Source organism: Odocoileus virginianus, chromosome 12, assembly GCF_023699985.2.
Source record: "Odocoileus virginianus isolate 20LAN1187 ecotype Illinois chromosome 12, Ovbor_1.2, whole genome shotgun sequence".
Classification (NCBI taxonomy): domain Eukaryota; kingdom Metazoa; phylum Chordata; class Mammalia; order Artiodactyla; family Cervidae; genus Odocoileus; species Odocoileus virginianus.
Window position 1 is genome coordinate 67,190,979 of NC_069685.1, and position 18,421 is coordinate 67,209,399.

Below are 18,421 nucleotides of genomic sequence, written 5' to 3' on the forward strand. Positions count from 1 at the left end.
ATGCTTCTGGACGCCGAGGAGCTGCCTGCAGTTCCCATGTCCACTGCACTCACATGTGGAGCGTGTATTCTGGGCTGTCTGTGGGGGCGTGGCAGCCTTCCTCCCCATGGCACAGGATGGCTTCGAAGCTGATGCTAGCCAAGGCTCTCGGCCACTTTCCTTGTGGGTCTTCTGCAAAACCCGAGCTCCTTTTGAAACCAAACGAACTGACTGTGAGCAACTTCAAGGACCGACGCTCCTGAGGCCACAGCCAGACGTGCGGGTCAAGTGCTGGAACGCTCCCCTTTAAGTTCCTACACGGCTATCACCCCACGACTTTTATTTATTTATTTTTTCCTTGGGAAGAATGGGAGGTGACGCCAGGATTATAAATGTTGTCCACTACGTAGTGTTCTCTGCACATTTCCTTTAGAAATGGGGTTTAGCTCTGGCTGTTTTATAAGTGTGTATATATATATATATATATATATATATATATAGTATTTTCATACCTTAACACTTACTCTTGATGGCATCTGTCAGCTATTAGGAGGGATCAGAAATGGGAATTGTTTCAAAAGTCCTTTACTTTACCTGATGCCCTCACCAGGGACTTACAATCCAGAGAAGTACAATTTCAGCTCCAAAATGACTTAAGAGACGTAAACCATCCCTCACCAGAGGCCCTGGGCAGGCCCATCCCGTCTGTGGAGCTGTGAGTCTGCAGCCCGGGGTGGCTGGCCTTCCGTCAGGGCAGGTGGGCCCGGCTGCTGGAGAGATGGACAGGCGGCCAGGCCAGCCCAAAGGCACGCTCCTCAAGCAGGACTGCCTGTGTCTGGCCCTCCATGCTCTGCATGAGCTTCCAAAATAAAGCTTCCAACGTTTGCTGCCTCTTGGTGAGTAGCATTGATGGTCTGGCCGGGTAGTGAGGGGCCCGCGCTGGCGGCCTCCAGAGCTGCTGCAGGTGGGCACCCCCACTCCAGGAGCCTCAGGCAAGCGCCTCGCACACCTCCTCCCCATGACCCCGGCTCCCAGGGACAGAGCCGTTCAGCGGTTCCCAGCCAAGGCGGCGCTGGTGCCGGGTCCTGAAGACTGAGGGAGGGCGGCCTGACCACAGGCATGGGGTAGGACGGTCCCTGTGGAGCCCAGACCCCAGAGCAGTCCCGGCGGGCCTGGAGTGGGGGAGGGACCACCGGGCGTGTGGAGCTGTGGGCCCAGGCCCAGCAGCAGAGACGGGGAGGAGCTACAGGACCTCCTGGAAGCGAGAGCAGGTTGCACTCGCTCCCGGGAGGCCTTGGGTGAGAAGAGACCGGACAGAAGTAGGCACAGAGCCTGGCAGGGGGGTCAGCCATGCTGACTTGGGGGCTCAGTGCTGAAAGCGGGTGAAGACTGCAGGGAGGCTGTGAGCCTCCCAGCGTGAGCGGACGTGGTCCTGGGAGGCGGCTGTCCTGAGCGTCTGTGATGCTTCTGGAAGCCGAGGGGGCGTGTCCAGGGGGAGGGCTGCGGGGTGGCGGCATGGGAAGGACGGGCCCTGCAGCTCCTCAGCGGGGAGAGGACCCCCAGAGCAGGTCACTGGTCAGTGCGAGCACAAGGCCGGGTCCCCAGGGAAGGGCCCCCACTCAGCCCCGGCCAGGACAGCGGGAGCCCGCGGGCTTCACCCTCCTGATAGCAGAGGGAAGAACCTGGGGCTGGGTGGGCCCAATGAACCCGAGGCAGAAAGAGTTTCTGGACAAAACATCGAGGCTCTGCCCCCCTGCCCGAGTCAGAAGGTCTGGACTGAGATCCCAAGTGACCACTGGCTGGAGGACCACACCAAGTGGACCGGCCACCCTGAGGTGACAGGCGGGGGGCGTGGGGGTCGGAGACAGCCCTTCCTCTCTGGAAGTCCGAGATGCGGAGACAGGGCTGGGCCAGGCCACTCGCCCACGGAGGGAGCCAGGAGAGGACTCGGGCAGCAGCCGGAGCTTTATTGAAGGGTGGACGGTCGACTCTGCGCACCCAGCCCCGAGTCCCTACTGGCTCCAGTGCAGCGGCCGGCTGCTACCACGAGCTGAAGTCCCCGAAGCCACGGCTAGGCTTCTTCTTGGCCACGGGCACGGCTGCACTGCTGGACGGCTCCTCCTCTGCCACCCGCTTCCTGGGGACACAGCGGACACGAGCTGCCGTGTGCACGCGGACCCCCAGCGAGGGGCCCCCAGCGAGGAGCCCCCGCACGTCCCAGGGCCGCACACGCCCCGACCTCCCAACTGTCTCCCAGCTGACACTGCGGTCCCGGAGCCTCCGTCTGACCCCCACCGACCGGCTCTGACCCCGGGACGTGGGGCGTGGGCACCGGGGGAACTCACGTGACTGCCGGGCTGATGTACTTGCCCACGCCCTGGCGGTATGCCTGGGGGCCCTGGCTCCCCTGGGGGGACTGGCTGCTCTTGGCCGTGCTCTCGGGGGCCGCCGCCTCCAGCTGTGTCTTCCTGCGCTCCTCGGCGATCTGTGGGGGCCGGGTGGAGGTGGGCTCAAGCGCTGGCCCAGGTGGGGCTCCTGGGACAGAACCAGGCCAGCTGCGGGCACAGCTGTCCCCCAGCCCCTCCTCACCTGAGCGTCGGCCTCTTCATAGGGGTCCACGAACACGACGGTGGAGTCAATGCGGATCTCCTCCTGGTGGGGGAGGTGGGCGTGAGCAGGCACCCACCCAGCTCCAAGCCCAAGGGGAGGACCTCTGCTCTGGGGCACAGACCTTAGGGCGGTCAGTTTTGGGGTCACTCTCCACGTTCTCCATGGCCGTCAGCGTGTCAAAGCCCCCAACAACCCTGCAGCAGAGCAATGGGGCGCCTGAGAACGTGCCAGGCGCAGGCACCCCTGCAGGCCGGGGCAGACTGTGAGCAGGCCCGGCCGGCTGTCAGCACGGACTAACAGGCCCCGTCCACACACAGTGTCTGCAGAGGACCCGGCGCTAAGAGTGAACGCTGAGCCCTGGACGAGGTGGAGGGACCGGCCGCGGCCCAGCGCTGAGCTTCGTTCCGGACTGCGGAGGGTGGGCCTGCTGGGGGCAGGTCTCAGGTCCAAGGGTCACCCCCCCACCACCTGCGCACAGACTGGACAAGGGGGCACAGGCCTGGCGGGGGGGGGGGGGGGGGGCGGGGGCCCTACACACACACACACACACACACACACCCCGCCCGGCGCCTCCCCCCCCCCCAAACACACACACACACACACAGACCCCGCCCAGCGCCTCCCCCAACACACACACACACACCCCGCCCGGCACCTCCCCCAACACACACACACAGACCCCGCCTGGCGCCTTCCCCCCACTCCACACACACACAGACCCCGCCCGGCGCCTTCCTGCCCCCCCCACACACACAGAGATCCCGCCCAGTGCCTCCCCCCACCCCGAAAACACACACACACAGACCCTGCCCGGCGCCTCACCGCCCAAAGATGGTGTGCTTCTTGTCCAAGTAAGCGCAGGAGCGGAAAGTGATGAAGCTGGGGAAGGAAGGGGTGGTCAGGGAGAGCCCATGCCTCCTCACCCGCCTGCCTCAGCCCCCCAGGCCAAGCTCCCACGTGGAATGGTGCACCATCAAGTCTCAGCCAAGACTGACACACGGACATGGCAGAGAGGCTGACCCCCCGGGGCTGCACCCACAGCCTGCAGGAGGAAAACACATGACCCCAGTGACAGACGTCCCAGAACACGCAAACTCTGAAACCTCGCCTGGAAAAGCAGGCCCGAGAGCCGGATCAGGTGACGACACCACTCACCTGACCCTGCACAGCGCAGCCTGGAGGGACCCAAATCTACCCACCCCTCGAGCTGAGAACATGCGCGTCCACAAAGCCTCGACTCTCTCAGATAAGGGTCCAGATATATGCCACTCAGCAACTGCGCTCCCCACCACCTAGATAGACGTAGTAGTTTTCTCTACATGAGCGACCACCACCCCAGAATGAGGGAAGGAAAGCTCCATTTCCAATCTATCACAAACTACAAAACCCTGCAGGAGCAGCCGTCTGCAGGAAGGCAGGGCACCCATGAGCAGGAACCATGAAGTCACGTTAAAAAGGCAGAAGATGCCCTCGGAAAGCCAAGGCACGTCACCACATGGACGCTCTCACACTGCCTGACCCTCTAAAACACGTCACACGGCTCTGACTGGACTGACGTCCACGTCGGAGAATAAGCAACCAGGCAGAGAGGAGATAGCGCAGGGACCATGCCCGGGGACGCGCTGCAGGCCCCGTGGACGCTGGCGCAGCAGGGCGGCCCGCAGCCCCTCCTCGTGGTCGGTGGGGGGTGCCTCTTCTGTGGGACGCTCCCCAGGGGCCCCGCTGGGGAAGGTATAGAGAAAAGCCCCGAGAACAAGTCACCCGGATCACTGGACAGGGCCTGTCCTGCTCCACTGGTGCCTAAGACTGCCAGGGGCCAACAAGCCACGCCAGGCCGACGGGCACCCTCACCGTCGGGCAGCGGCAAGGCCCCATCCACCCACAGAGGGGCGGCTCCCAGGCGCTGGACCACACACACGCTGCGCCCCACAGCCTCCCAGACACACACGGAGGCACACCGGGACCCCGCACGGGACAGGCTCCAGAGTAGCCCCAGGCACACACCCGCCACCTTCCCCTGGACTGGGATGTCTGGGAAAAGTGTCTAGAATATAGCTAAGCAGTTCAGTGTTTTTAAAACTCCTCCTTCACAAGGACTGCAGAGGGGAAGCAGCGGGTAAGGCCATGGTGCAGGCCTCCTGCAGTAGCCCCGGGGCCCCAGGCGCCCCCCGCCTCCTGCTAACAGTGTCAGCCTTCGGCAGGCAATGCCCCAAGTGCGGGGCGGCCCCCTGGCTCGACAGACGCAGGTGGGCACGACCTTCAGGGCAAAGCCAACAGGGAGCCTGCCCCCATCAACTCACAACTGAGACTTGTTGGTGTTGGGCCCTGAGTTGGCCATGCTGAGCACACCACGGCCCGTGTGCGAGAGGTTGGGCCGGAACTCATCTCTGAAGGGCTTCCCCCAGCACGACTCCCCACCTGGAAGAAGAGAGGCCGGGGCAGCAGGACGACCGCAACCTGGGCAGCCCAGAAACCTCGCCACCCCAGGGCCCCCACCCCCAGATGCCCATGGACCCCCAGCCCCAGGGCCTCAGAAAACTCCACGAGGGAGAGTGGGCCGGCCCAAGCAGCCAGCAGGCTGGGGGGGCTTTGGAGGAGCAGCCCCCGGGGCAGAGCTCGACCCCCGCCACTGGGCCCCTAGGTCTGCTGCCCTGGGGGCGGCTGCCTGGAGGCCTGAGCAGGCCTCGCCACAGTGCAGAACAAGGAAACGGGAGCTGGAGGCCATAGGCCATGGCTCTGGGGGCCCCCACGCCCCTCCCCGCACGGCCCATGGTGCAGCCAGCGCTCCCGGGGGCCTGTGCTCCTGGGGGACCGGCGCCAGCACCCACCTGTGCCGGTGCCCGTCGGGTCACCTCCCTGGATCTGTAGGAAGAGCACGCCAGTGAGGAGCCCCACTCTGAGCCCCCACCTGCCTGCCTGCACCCCCAGCTGCTGCTGGAGACAACAGGGTCTTCCCCACAAGCTCAATGTGGCCAGCTGGGCTGGGGCCCGAGAAGACCCCCGGGGCCCAGGGGGTCACCCACCGAAGGGTCAGCACCCCCCGTGGGGAGGACTCCGCCCACGGGTGCAGGGCAGCCAATGTCGGCACTCACCACAAAGTTGCGGATGGACCGGTGGAAAACGGTGCCATCGTAATACTGCTTCTTGCAGAGCTTGATGAAGTTCTCGCAGGTTTTTGGGGTCTGAAATAAAACCAAGGGCTCCGCTGAGGCACACGGCAGCCTCGACGGTGGGAAGGGCTCCCGGGGCCCACAGCCAGGCCCTGGACTGGTGGGTGCGGCGAGCCTGAGCGCCCGAGGCTGTGTGGAGCTGCGGGGGGCACCCACACACCAGGTCACAGTGCAGCTCCAGGTTGAGGTCGCCCAGGCTGGTGTGCAGACGCACATAGCCCTTCTTCTTCACGAACTGGTAGCGCAGCTCGTCCTCGTCGATGGCCGCTACGAGGAGACGCCTGAGCTGCCCGCCTGCCCCGGGTCGGGGGCCCGGGGGGAGGGCGGGCACCGGGGGCCGACAAGGGGAGGGGGGAGGGGCTGGGGGACTGTGGGCCCTGACCAGCCAAGGCCAGCAGAGGGCGGTGGGGCCTAGGCGGGGCAGCCCCCCAGCGAGCCTCCAGACACTGCCCTCCCAGACACAAGCCCACTTTCGAAAGGGCACATCACCGCTTGACTACTGGTGAGCCACCGGCAAGCCCACAGAGCCGAGGCGGGTGGGGGGGATGCCCATGCCTGGCCACCGCAGACAGGGTGTGGGGCCAGGCGCTACCTGCTTCATGCGTGGTCTCGGGAACCATGGCGGTGGACGTGAAGGAGGCACTGACCCTCCCAGTGGAGTAGTGGGCCTGGAGGGAAACCATACCGGTGGTCAGTGCAGGGGCCACCCCTCTGCCCCGGGCCTGCCCGTCACCTCCCTCCACCACCCCGGGCGCCGGGGGGCCTCCTGGACGGACAGTACGCCCAGCCCATGCCAGCCTCTCCCACAGGGCCCAGGGAGAGCCGCGGCCCTTGGCTTCAACTGTGCTAAAGGCCTGGCTGCCAAGCCAAGTGAGACCTGGAAAAGCATGCGAGACAGAGTGTGGGCGCCTCTGGGGTTCAGAGCACCAGGCACTGGTTTCTTCCTATCAGAAGAAAATCCATCAGAATACTAGGAGCCGCAGTGTTACAGGAAATCGCGAACACACCCTCGTCTTTAGCACACCTGGCTTCCTGGACAACCGTTTGAAGGGGATCTCCCAGCCCCAGGCCCCCAGGCCCTGCCTGGCACGGGGCGGGGGCAGCTGAGGGCCCGACAGGCCAGGGCCCGAGTTGCAGGGCTCTCGCAGCCGACTGGGGCCCAGGGCCAAGGCCGGGGGCGGGACGTGCAGGTGAGGGCTGGGAGGCAGGCACCCCGGGAACACCTGTCCCCCCTGGCAGCTCGGCACCCCTGGGTCAATCTGGCTCCACGTGGCCAGCTCCGCAGGGCCATGCCTGCCCACACCCCAGGCTGCTGTGTGGCGAGGAACCACGGAGGCTGCCGGCAGCCCCCCACCCAGCACCATGCTCCAGGAGTGCCGCCAGGGCAGGGGAGCGGGCCCCCTACTCACAGCGTTCAGCTTGTCCACCTTCGCCTTCTCGGGGACCCTCATAGTGGCCGCCAGCACCTCGTCCCCTTTGAACTCCTTGTAGAGCTCCTGCAGCGTCTCCCGCGTCTCCGTGTTTGTGTTTTTCAAATAGTACGACGGGTCCTGCTTGGCCTTCTCTTCATCTAGAAGACGGCACGGTGGTCCTAAGACCCAGCCGAGACCCAGCACCGTCCCCAGACGCCGTGAGGGGACCGGGGGCCAGAGCCACTGAGAGCCCAGCCGGCCACGAGGCCAGGGCAACCAGCACCTCTGTCCATCACAGCCTCCGGGTCATGACAGCCCCGGGGGAGCCCGTGGTGCGAGCAGGGGCGAGGCCACCGCTATGGCCCAAACCCAGGGTCACAGCCCCACGTCACGCTCCCCACCCTCCTGGGCCCACCTGCCACCCGGCGGCCATCACACACAGCCCAGGCCAGCCCTGCGGTGAGAAACGGACCACCTCTGAGGGGCGCCGAGAGGGTGACCCAGGCCCCAGGGACCCAGGAGAGGAAGCAGCCCTGTGGGGCCAGCAGTCACGCCCTGGCCTGCACACGCTCAGGCCCCGGGGCCCTGATGAGCTGGCAGAGGACGGTGGCACGGCAGCTCATGACATGCAAGGCCCATGCAGGCAGGCTGGGACCCCCAGACTCTGGCGAGGGGTGGGGAGCATCCCCCAGGAGCGCTGGCTCTACCACCCCAAGCCCCTCGCCCCTGGGCAGCTGGGCTGTACGTACCTGGGTCGACTATCTTCATGTTATTCTTAACGTGGAAGAAGTTGGAGACGTTGAACTTGTCCAAGTTGGTGGGATCCTACGGCACAGAGAACGCGTGTGGCAGTGAGCCCAGCACGTCCTCGGCCATGCAGCTGCTGGGCAGGCGGCAGCGGCAGCAGCAGCAGCCGGCAGGGCCCGTGCTTGGGGAGAGGCCGCGGGTCAGCAGGGACGGGCGGGGCTGGGGCCACAAACCCGCGTCGCAGCTGCATGCCTTCTCCCCGCTCACAGCCAACCAGCGCCCCCAGCTGTCAGCGCAGGACACAGGGTGCCTACCTCCACCCTCCCACCACCTGCCGTCCCCTGCAGTCAGCTGCCAGGTGGACCCCACAGTCTGTCCGGGGCCAGAGAGCACACCCCAGGGCAGGGCCGTGCACTGGCCTCAGATCATAACAGGAGCTACAGGAGGACCCAGGTCCCCCGATTTTCTGCAGCTGTGACTCTCATGAGCCCACTCAGGCTCTCGGGACACCTCCAGGCATGCTCCAGCCCGCCCCGGGTCCTGAGCACCTGCCCCAGCCCTCAGGCTTGAAACAGGGAGGTGCTCCAGGTGCAAAGATGAGTCGGGGGTGGCCCCTGCGGGGAGCTGGAAGCCCCAGACTGCAGCGGCGGCCTGTGCAGAGGCCCAGGGTGACACACGGCTGGGAGGGGCTCTGCTGGGCCACGCAGGCAGGGAGCTAGGAGGGCACAGCAGGGCGGGGACCCCCACCTGCAGGGTGATGATGTCCTGTCGGCAGAAGGGCTCGTCGGTCAGCAGGTCTCGGAAGTTCTTGGCCTTGATATTCAGCTGCTCCACCGCCTGCAACCAGGAGGAAGGCCGCGGTCACGGTGCCTCCCTGCACTCCGCAGCTCAGAGACGACCCGGGAGGGGGAAAGGGCAAAGGAGGGGACCAGAGTGTGCTGCAGGAAGCCCACCCCTACGCTCCCAGGGCAGGGACTGGAGCTGGGCTCCCTCCAGGGTCTCTGCGGTCCTGCGGGGCCCGGGAACGAGGACCCACTCAGCAGACAGAGCTGCCTGGTCCAGGCCTGGAGGCCACAGGCAGGCCGCCATCCCTTGGGTGCATTGGTGGCTCTTAGCTCGTGCCCTCCAGGGGCCCAGGCCCCCCGCCGGTGTCCCCATCAGGGCTTGTGACGACCCACCTCGTGGGCGTAGACGTTGCCGGTGGTCCTGATGGCCACGATGTGGCTGCTGTTGGTGAACACAGTGAAGAGCACCGGGCAGTGGTACTTCCCTGGGGAGAGGGCGGGGTGGGGTTAGAGAGGGGGCGGGGCTAGAGAAGGGCGGGGTTAGAGAGGGAGGGGCGGGGCTAGAGAGGGGGGGGGCGGGGCTAGAGAGGGGGCGGGGCGGGGTTGGGGCGGGGTTAGAGAGAGGGCGGGGCGGGGTTGGGGCAGGTAGAGAGAGGGCAGGGGGGTGGAGTTGGGGTGTGGGGTCAGAGAGGGAGCAGAAACCCAGAGGGCCTGCCCAAGCCCCTCACTGAGCGCGGGAACTCCGCCCCCTGCGGGACCGCCCCCCGGCAGCGTCAGCCCCAGCCCCCGCCCCCGCCCCCGCCTCGGGGACCAGCCTGTCCCGCCGCCCACCTGCTGCCCCTTGGACCTGTCAGCCCCACACCCCCCACCGCAGTCCCTCAGACCCGGCTGCACGCCCACAGCTCCTGCGCCCCTCCCTGCCCCGCTGCACCGCACCCGCCCACCCACCAGGGCAGCCGGGGAGCCCGTGCAAGCCAACCCCCACAAGGACACTGCAGCAAGGGGACACGTAAAGATGAGAGAGCTGGAGCCGCATGAATCTAAGAACCCTGACCTCAAAGCTGCAGAAGATAAGTACACGAGCATTCTGGAAACTGGACCACTGGCTGGATATCCAACACTAAAGAATTCGCACTAACTTTCTAGGTGTGATGAGGGTGGTCTCATTTCTTAAGTCCTCAGCTTTTAGAGACACGCTCAAACGCTTAAGAGTGAACCGGCACGAAGGCAACGACACCGCGGGGTGGGAGCACAGATAAACTCAGACGCCCAGAAGGCGGCCGGAGTGAAGCTGCGGCTGGAGACGGGCGGCACACCAACTCCACCCTCTCGACCCTGAAATCCTCAACTAAGACACAAAGCCAAGAGGGCGCTCTCGAGATCAAGGGTGGTAAAAAATGTAAAAAGGCACAGTTGAGGGGGACTTTCTGGGGGTCCACTGGCTAAGATTCCGTGCTCCCAATACAAGTTCAATCCCTGGTCCGGGAACTAGATGCCACATGCTGCAACTAAGACATGGCGCAGCCAAATAATTAAAAAAAAAACAAGTTGGATCAGATCTTTCTTGCTCAAATCTCTGAGCCCTCCTGTGACTGTCCAGGGCCTGAGACACTGCTGCGCTCCCCTCTCAGCTAACCCCAGACCACAGCCCCTGCCCCTACTGTGCTCACACCGCGCACGTTAACAGAGGACCCCGCGCCACAGGGCCCGTCACAGCAGGACCTCTGCCTGGAACGCTCTCCCCACACGGCCCCCTCACCCTCACCTGTCCGCAGACTCCCTCTCGAACCCTGTCAGCCAGCCCCGAGCCCCCCTCCCTTGGCCCACTTCACCTCTGACCCCAGGACGGGCCGCGTCCGACTCAGCACAGTGACCTCATTTCCAAAGCCCCCTCCCTCTCACCTCAGGAGAGGCCTGGCCCGTCCTATCTGCATGCGGCAGGCGGGCACTCAGTGAAAGCTTGCGAAGGAGCCACTCTTGGAGCAGGGAGCTCCCTGGCACCCAGAGACTGTCCAGGCCACTGAGGCCGGCTGGCTCCTCACTGCCGTCTGCACCTGCTGGGGGCTGGCCGGCCTCCACGCATTCCCCTGGAACCCACCCGCCAGCAAGCTCTGACCCCACCCTCCACCAGGGCACCTGCAAACACCCAGGCCCATAATGAACTGAGAACAAGGTCAGTGCCCATGGAGGTTGCCTCAACACACAGGTGTCCGACCAACAAGAACAGTGGAGGGCACGCAGGGGTGCAGAGCAGGACCCCAGGACTGGGCCGGGGCGTACGATCAATGCTGAGCTGAGCAGAAAGAGCCCAAGAGCCCCCGCTGCCACACCCAGCTGCCCATCTAGGCTGCAGCCTGAGCAGCTCCGTCTCCAGTGACACCTGGACCAGAGCCACGGCCAGGCAGGGCCTGTGCCCCCGGGGGCCCAGCTCAGCCCACACGGCCCAAGTGCCCTGCAGTGAGGGCTCATCCCCATTCCCAGCTTTAAACTACCTGGGCCTCTAGGAAGATACCACAATTTTTTGAGAAACTGAAAGCAAGCGTCTGGCCTGCTCAGAAGGGAACAAGAACTTGGTGAGAGGCGGGACAGCGGGCCCCTCGGGCCCTCCTCGAGCCATCTGGAAAGGGCCACTCACCTTCACTGTTCTTTGCGAAGTTCAACCTGATCAGGGACCTCCCGTCCAGCTTCTGGAAGGAGCAGAATTAACAAAAATAAACACGCAACCCGCGTGAAGAGGCGCCGGGGCCACCGGGCCGGTGCAGCAGGCAGCAGCTCACTCGGGCTCAACTGCCGCCTGGTCTCCCGCCCAGAACAAGGCCAAGGCCCCCTCCGGGCCCGCAAGGCTGCAGCTGTGACCCGGCCCACCCGCCCCACCCTGCCCGTCCCCGGGTCTCCGCGGCACTGGCACTGCTCCCTGGTGCCCCCAGGTCCCTGTCCTCCTCCGGGGCTGTGCCCCGGCCTCTGGTCCTGCTCCGCTACAGAGCCAGCCCCACACTGCAGTGCTAACACCTCCCTGCGCATGAACTGCAGACGCCCCATGAGGGAACGGAGAGCAGCTGGCAGAGCAGAACCGGGCCCAGGCCTGTGACAGGTGTGCAGGGCTGCGGCGGGAGGGACAAATCCCACGTTCTCCACCGCATGGCACGCACGGCATATCAGCAGCGGGGAGCTAGCCTCCACAGAGCCCGTAAGGAGCATCGCCCAAAGGGATGGGACTCCCAGCGCTTCCGAGGGTCTGGGACCTGAATCCCCTTCACACCCACCAGCAGGATCCTGGAATGCTTCGACTCCTCCAGGGCAACATGCCAGGAGCTACCAGGCTGAAAACGCAGCCCCAGGGCCGGCAGACTGGGGGCCACTGCACATGCGCCCGGCCAGCGTTGCTAACAGCAGAGGATGCCAAGGCCTGCGGTGCCACCACAGGAAGGTGCCACCATGATCCACACACAGGCACGTGGGGGGCACACTGAACGAAGGACAGATGTGGGGAAGGACGGGGCCCCACGCGCGCACGTGTGTGTGACACGAGAGCGCTCACCGACCTCACCGAAGCTCCTGCAGAGCCACCTACCTCTCCGTTGCTGGGGTTGGTCCCGTACTTCTTAAGCCAAGGAACGATGTTCCTGAAGGAAGAGACGAAGTGTGTCAGTGTCAGAGAGCAGTGGGCCAGAGCTGGGGGCTGGCATGGGGGGCGGCTGCCCGGGCGGCTGGGGAGCTGCTCTGCCTTCACTATCCACCTCACTCTCCACCTCATCCCAGGAACGAGGGTGTTTCTGGCTACACAGGCGTCAGTGGCTGCTTTTACTGCAGTTGTGCACAAACGTGGATAAACAACACTAATGGGAAGACCTACACACATGTTGCTACAACTCTATAGGGAGGTACTGGGCCAGCCTCAAAAACCACACTTCCAGAAAGTTCTGAATGACAAGGGCAAAAAGCTCTCGTTGTGACTATGAATAATGGATCTGGAACCACCCTCTCAGTGTGACCTCTACCAGATTCCCACAAACACCTCCCAGGCAAAGAGGGGCCCAGACTGATAGCGCTGGTCCCAGGCGCTGAGATTACAGCCCATCTTCCCTTCACTCTGAACTGCTTTCCATGTTTTCTGAAATGAGACTGAGCCACAAGGAAACGACAGAAGCCTGCTTCCGCTGGAACACAGACGGAGCACGAGAAAGGCAGGCACCTTGACTACAGCTCTGCCTTCGTGACGTGAAAGCTACACAGCTCGCCAACGTTCCAACAGCTAGGGGGTGTGAATCAGAACGCTGGGGCCCCCAGGCAGAGGTCAGAGCAGTGCTGCCCCTCCCGCCCCGAGAGGCCCACCCAGGGCTCTGGAGGCCGCGGGACCGCAGCGTGGCCCTGCCCGCAGCCCACACCCTCCCACAGCCCTGCCCCAGGTGGGTGCCAGCCATCTCATCACATCTGTCAGCTTAGAAGTCAAGGGAAAACTCACAGCAAGTCAAAGACGACGCCCTCGGGGGTGCACACCGGATAGGCGAAGGGCTGCAGAGAGAGACTGAGGGAGAGCGTCACCCCGAGCCCCGCCCTCCCCCAACCCGAGATGCCAGCGGGGCAGCTGTGGTCGGGGCCCGCCCACCCCTTGCTGCGGAGAAGCGGGGCCCTGGTGGAGGTGGCTGGGCCCGGGGTTTCCATCAGGAGCCCTCGAGGGCCCTTCTGCCCCGGCTTGTTTGTGCCTCTGTCTCCCAGGTGTCGGGTGGGGGGCGGTCAGGCCCTGGGACCTGGACTGCCCGGCAGCACCGGCCTCGCCTCCCCGGACACCGCCCCCAGGAGCCGCCCTCTGCGGCCCACCGCTCTCCTCCAGCTCCGGATGCCGCTTGGGGCTGACCAGAGCAGGAGCCGACGCCAAGGCGAGCTCCCAACGGCAAAAGCGTGAACATGCACCTTCTCCCAAAGGGGCCTCCAGGGCACGTCCTCCCCCAGAACGCCAGGAGTCACAGAATGGGCAGGACACGGAGCCTCGGGCAGGCTCAACCGCTCACAAGGCCACACTCCCGGGAGGCGCGTGACAAGGCTGCTGGCGGCGGGCAGAAGCGCGGCCGCCCACGCCGGAGCCTCACCTGCTCCCTCAGCAAGTGAGCCAGGTGAAGCCCTCACCCCACGGGGGCCCTCCAGGAGCCCCCTGGCTGCCCCTGCCCCCTCACTGCCCCGCGCCATCTGCTTGACCAGCCTCACTGTGGTGCTAGGGTCACGGGAGAGTTTGGCCAGCTCTCAAGGCTCACCCTGGCCTACTGACTCAGAACCTGGTCGGGGGACGGTGTGAGGGGGCGGTGTGAGGGGGCGGTATGCTGTGCAGACACACGTATGCAGGACAGAGCTGACCACAGTTCAAACTTGGGGAAACCTGGGCCCAAGGGGATCACCAGACCTGCCCACTCCCCCAAGCGCAACGAGGGAAAAGGCCTTTGACCGCCTCTGCAGCAGTGTCCCCCTCTGCCCTGACAGTGACCCCCACAGTGAAAGGGGGCGAGAGGGCCCATGTAGCACAAATATTGCTGCTGCTGCTGCTGCTTAGACTCAGGACCAAAAGGAAAGCGAGACAGCCCAGAGCTCAGAGCCAAACCACTTCCTGGATGGGACACCTGGGCCAGGGAGCTCAGCCCTCCCAGCACGGATCCTCTGGGCTGTGCGGGTGGCCTGAGGACAGAGAACACCCGCCTTGAGAGGTGAGCACCAGGCTAAAGACAGGGCCCTGGTCAGAAAGCCACCCAGCTCCTTCCACTGCTGGGTCCTTTCTCTGGCCCCAGGGAAGAGGCGAGTGGGGGACGCAGACAGAAGCCACCCCGGCATCTCTGGGGATCAGGTTCACTGTCACACAGGAGAGTACTCCAGAGCACTCGCGTGAGAGAGGGGAAGCTCTCCCAACTCCTACCTGCAGTGGTCAAAAGGCAGACGACGAAAATTTGTTTGTGGAACATCTGTGTGAGATGAAAACAAAGGTTGGGAAAAATAATTATTCTGTAAAGAATTTCACAAATGTGCTCCAACAAGTCGACTACATTTTAAGAAAAAGTGCATGTTGGGACTTCCATGGTGGTGCAGCAGCTAAGACTCCATGTTCCCAACGCAGGGGGGACCCGCATTCCAACCCTGATTGGGAAGCTAGATCCCACATTCCACAACTAAGACCCAGCACAGCCAAGTAAATAAGTAACTTTTAAACAAATACATAAACAAATAAAAATTAAAAGTGCAAGTAAGTCACAAGAACGAAACGTAACAGCATGGGGCTGCAGTCAGTAACACCCACTGACTGTGTGGTGACAGGTGGTTACCAGACCTATTTTGGGTTTTTCTTTGCAAAGTAAAGAAACATCAGATTACTGTGCTGTACACCTGGAAGAAATAGAGTGTTGTAGCTCCACTATAATAAGAACAGTAAACCCTGCTTAAAAAAAAAAAAAGAAAATGTTGACGTAAATTACGTAGTGCAAAAACTGCTGTGGCCTAAAACAGACGGAGCCAAAACATGGGGTAGACCAAGAAAGAGCTGAGAGAAAAAGCGCCGATGACGGGCAGAAGCCTCCCGCAGCACAAGCCCAGCTATCCCCTGGCTGCGGGCCCCGCCGGGCCCCGCCGTCCCAGCAGACCAGGCCAGCGGCCAGGGGGAGCGCGCTCTCCTGACTGCAGCCATGACAGCCTCGGTACTGCCGTTCTTTGTATTACTAACTGGATAACATTATTTAAACCCATGTTTAAAAAAAATCACCAAAAGAAAAAAAAAAATCGCCAAAATTAAAAAAAAGAAAAAAAAAGGCACTTCCCTTGTAGTTCAGTGGTTAAGAATCCACCTGCCAATGCAGGAGACACAGGTTCGATCCCTAGTCTGGGAGGATCTGACATGCCGCAGGGCTACTAAACCCATGCACCACAACTCCTGAGCCCCAGCCCCACAGTGAGAGGAGCCCCCACTCACAGCAGCTAGAGAAAGCCCACTGGCAGCAACAGACCCATCACAGCCAAGGGGAAACCACCACCAAGATTAAGCATCTCCTCCAATATCTAGTGTGCCTCCTCTTTTGTGAGCTGCTTCCTCAGCCCATCTGTCCACTCTAGTTTCCATCTTCTTGTTAATTGTTCACTTTCACAGGCTCACTCTACAGGGAAGACACCATCCTTTAGCTACATCCACAGACTCAAAGGGAACAGAAGGATTTCACATCTTACCTGGTTTCTTGCCACCATAGAAGTGAGTGTATTCAGCACAGGTGATGTACCTGAAGAGAGAGAGAACCTTACTACTTCCCCTTTCATAAAGAAGACAGAGTCTCTGGAAATAAACCAATGACCTGATCACTTCGCTCATTTGGCAAATACTTATTAAACACCTACTACGTGTCAGACACATTGTGATAAACAGAATACAGATACGGGCAATACACAAACCCGTAAGCAAACCCAAACAGTCCTCCTGTGCAGATGAGCTCAATTTAACAGTAGAGTTAACGGTGAGAAGCGGCTGGCCACATGAAGACCTGGGGGGAGAGCTTTCCAGGTAGAGGGACCTCGCATGCCCGGGGGTGGGGGCTGCTGAGGAAGGAGACTTGGGGCGTGGGTGCGTCACCAGGGTCCCCGGGGGCTGTGGGAGGACTCTGGAGTGGCTTCAGGCAGGATGGAGGCACTGTGGGGTTCTGACAGGGCCCTGAGTCCTCAAATCGTCACTCTGGCTGCGCTGTGCAGAGGCTCAGGCAGGAGGCAGCAGAAACCGATCAAACAGTGACTGCAAAGGTCCAAGACGGAGCTGGCAGAAACTCCACCTGAGCGGATGGGTGGACCAGCCAGACGCGGTCAGCTCCTGGACGTGCCAGCAGGACTTACTGAGGGACAGGAGCCAGAGGGAAACTCCCAGGCTTCTGACCCCAGTGAAGGAGCCAGGGTGCAACCACTGAGAGGGGAAAACAGGGGAAGAGCAGGCTCAAGTGCTGACAGTGAACGAGTTCCTCTTTGCTTTTCAATGCAGGGGGTGCAGGTTCCATGCCTGCTGGAGGAGCTAAGATCCTGTATGCCTTGCCGCCAAAAAACCAAAACATAAATCAAAAGCAATACTGGTACAAATTCAACAAAAATGCTAAAAAAAAAAAAAAGTCCCTTCCAAGAGCAAAAAGTTCCTTTCACAGCGGTGCTCACTCACTGAACTCCAGAAGCCCATTGGAGCTTCCAGGGGCGGTGCTGTAAGCCAGGCTGGAGCCCCGAGGAATGTTAAACAAACAGGAAACGTAGGGAGGCGACCTAGGAGGTAGGGAGGCGACCTAGGAGGTCTGGGAAGGCGAGGACCCAGCAGAGGGAACCCAGAGAGCGGCCCCTCTGAAGAAACCCGAAAACAGCGGTGTCCCAGACACCGAGGAAGGGCTCCAGAGGGAGAGAGGTGGTCAGGCGCGCCCTACAAAGCAAGGACGGAGAGCTGACCCCCGGATGGAGCCCCACCGGAGTTAAGGGATCCCAAAAGGAGCAGTGTGGGCAGACCCTGACTGAAGTGGGGTCAAAGGGAAAGCAGAAAATTGCAGGTCGACCCAGATCTTCCTTATCTCGTCAGTCAGTTCAGTTGCTCAGCAGTTGTGTCTGACTCTTTGCGACCCCATGGACTGCAGCATGCACCAGGCCTCCCTGTCCATCACCAAATCCCGGAGTTTACTCAAACTCATGTCCACTGGGTCGGTGATGGCATCCCACCATCTCATCCTCTGTCACCCCCTTCTCCTGCCTCCAATCTTTCCCAGCATCAGGGTCTTTTCCAGTGAATCAGTTCTTCCCATCAGGTGGCCAGAGTATTGGAGCTTCAGCTTCAGTATCAGTCCTTCCAATGAATATTCAGAACTGATTTCGTTTAGGATGGACTGGTTGGATCTCCTTGCAGTCCAAGGGACTCTTAAGAGTCTTCTCCAACACCAGTTCAAAAGCATCCATTCTTCGGAACTCAGCTTTCTTTATAGTCCAACTCTCACATCCATACATGACTACTGGAAAAGCCATCGGAGAAGACTCTTGGAAAACACTCTTGAGAGTCCCCTGGACAGCAAGGAGATCCGACCAGTCCATCCTAAAGGAAAGTAGTCCTGAATAGCGTCTCACTGTTAAGAAAATCAAAGAAACTCGACTGCAGCTGGGGGGCCCAAGTGGGTTTAACTGGAAGATGCTAGAGCTCGGGAGCGCATCGGGGGTCGGGGGACGAGACCGCGCCCGAGGAGACCCGCCAGGAAAGAGCTGGCGAGCCTGAGAAGCCGAGGGGACTGGACCCCAGAGACCCGCGCCTGAGGGGGGCGCCCCGCGACGGACCGCGGAAGTTTCCGGCGAAGCGACGTCGAAGGGCCGGAGAGAACGGGAGGCCGGAGACCAGAGCCCGATGGGGGTTCCCTGCGGAGAACCGCAGAGGTTTCCGGCGCAACGGCGTCGAAGGGGCGGAAGGACGGGGCCCCGGAGACCCGCAGACCTCCGCCTTAGGGGGCGCCCCGCGGGGGGCCGCGGAGGCTTCCGGGGAAGCAGCGTCTAGAGGACCTCGGGGACGGGGCGCGGGGCGGACAAGCCCGCTCCTGGCGGCGGCGACGGCTCAACTCACATCTTGTCCTTCTGGTGCTGTCGCTTCCCCATGGCGACGGCAGGGTCAGCGAGTGCAGAAAACAGGTGAAAAATACACCTCAGACCGCGGCGTCCCGGCCGAACTCCGTAACTACTTCCGGGTCCCGCTGACCCGCCC

The 18,421-nt window shown here is 62.4% G+C and overlaps 1 protein-coding gene across 2 annotated transcripts; it reads right to left on the reverse strand.

Moving 5' to 3' along the window:
• Positions 1 to 548: 548 nt before the first annotated feature.
• PPIL2 (peptidylprolyl isomerase like 2) lies at positions 549 to 18,413 on the reverse strand. Of its 2 annotated transcripts, none has more exons than XM_070475709.1 (20): positions 18,284 to 18,413; positions 15,898 to 15,947; positions 14,603 to 14,648; positions 13,166 to 13,228; positions 12,275 to 12,326; positions 11,339 to 11,390; positions 9,097 to 9,188; positions 8,666 to 8,755; positions 7,921 to 7,996; positions 7,169 to 7,329; positions 6,352 to 6,427; positions 5,920 to 6,026; positions 5,682 to 5,771; positions 5,418 to 5,451; positions 4,890 to 5,007; positions 3,412 to 3,468; positions 2,711 to 2,783; positions 2,569 to 2,631; positions 2,325 to 2,464; positions 549 to 2,112 (listed from the first exon to the last, which is right to left on the reverse strand). In XM_070475709.1, the coding sequence occupies exons 1-20, from the start codon at positions 18,313 to 18,315 to the stop codon at positions 1,992 to 1,994; spliced, it is 1,593 nt and encodes a 530-aa protein (XP_070331810.1). In that variant the 5' UTR covers positions 18,316 to 18,413; the 3' UTR covers positions 549 to 1,991. The 2 variants fall into 2 exon arrangements, with proteins under 2 accessions (XP_070331810.1, XP_070331811.1); XM_070475710.1 differs by having other exon boundaries at positions 549 to 2,116.
• Between the last annotated feature and the right edge of the window lie 8 nt (positions 18,414 to 18,421).

Coding starts and splice junctions, on each gene's coding strand:
- PPIL2 (XM_070475709.1), bottom strand. CDS start 18,315: ATGGGGAAGCGACAGCACCAGAAGGACAAGAT. Junction 12,327..13,165: donor GGCGTCGTCTTTGACTTGCT/GTGAGTTTTCCC, acceptor CTCTTCCTTCAG/GAACATCGTTCCTTGGCTTA. Junction 7,330..7,920: donor CATGAAGATAGTCGACCCAG/GTACGTACAGCC, acceptor GCCGTCTTCTAG/ATGAAGAGAAGGCCAAGCAG.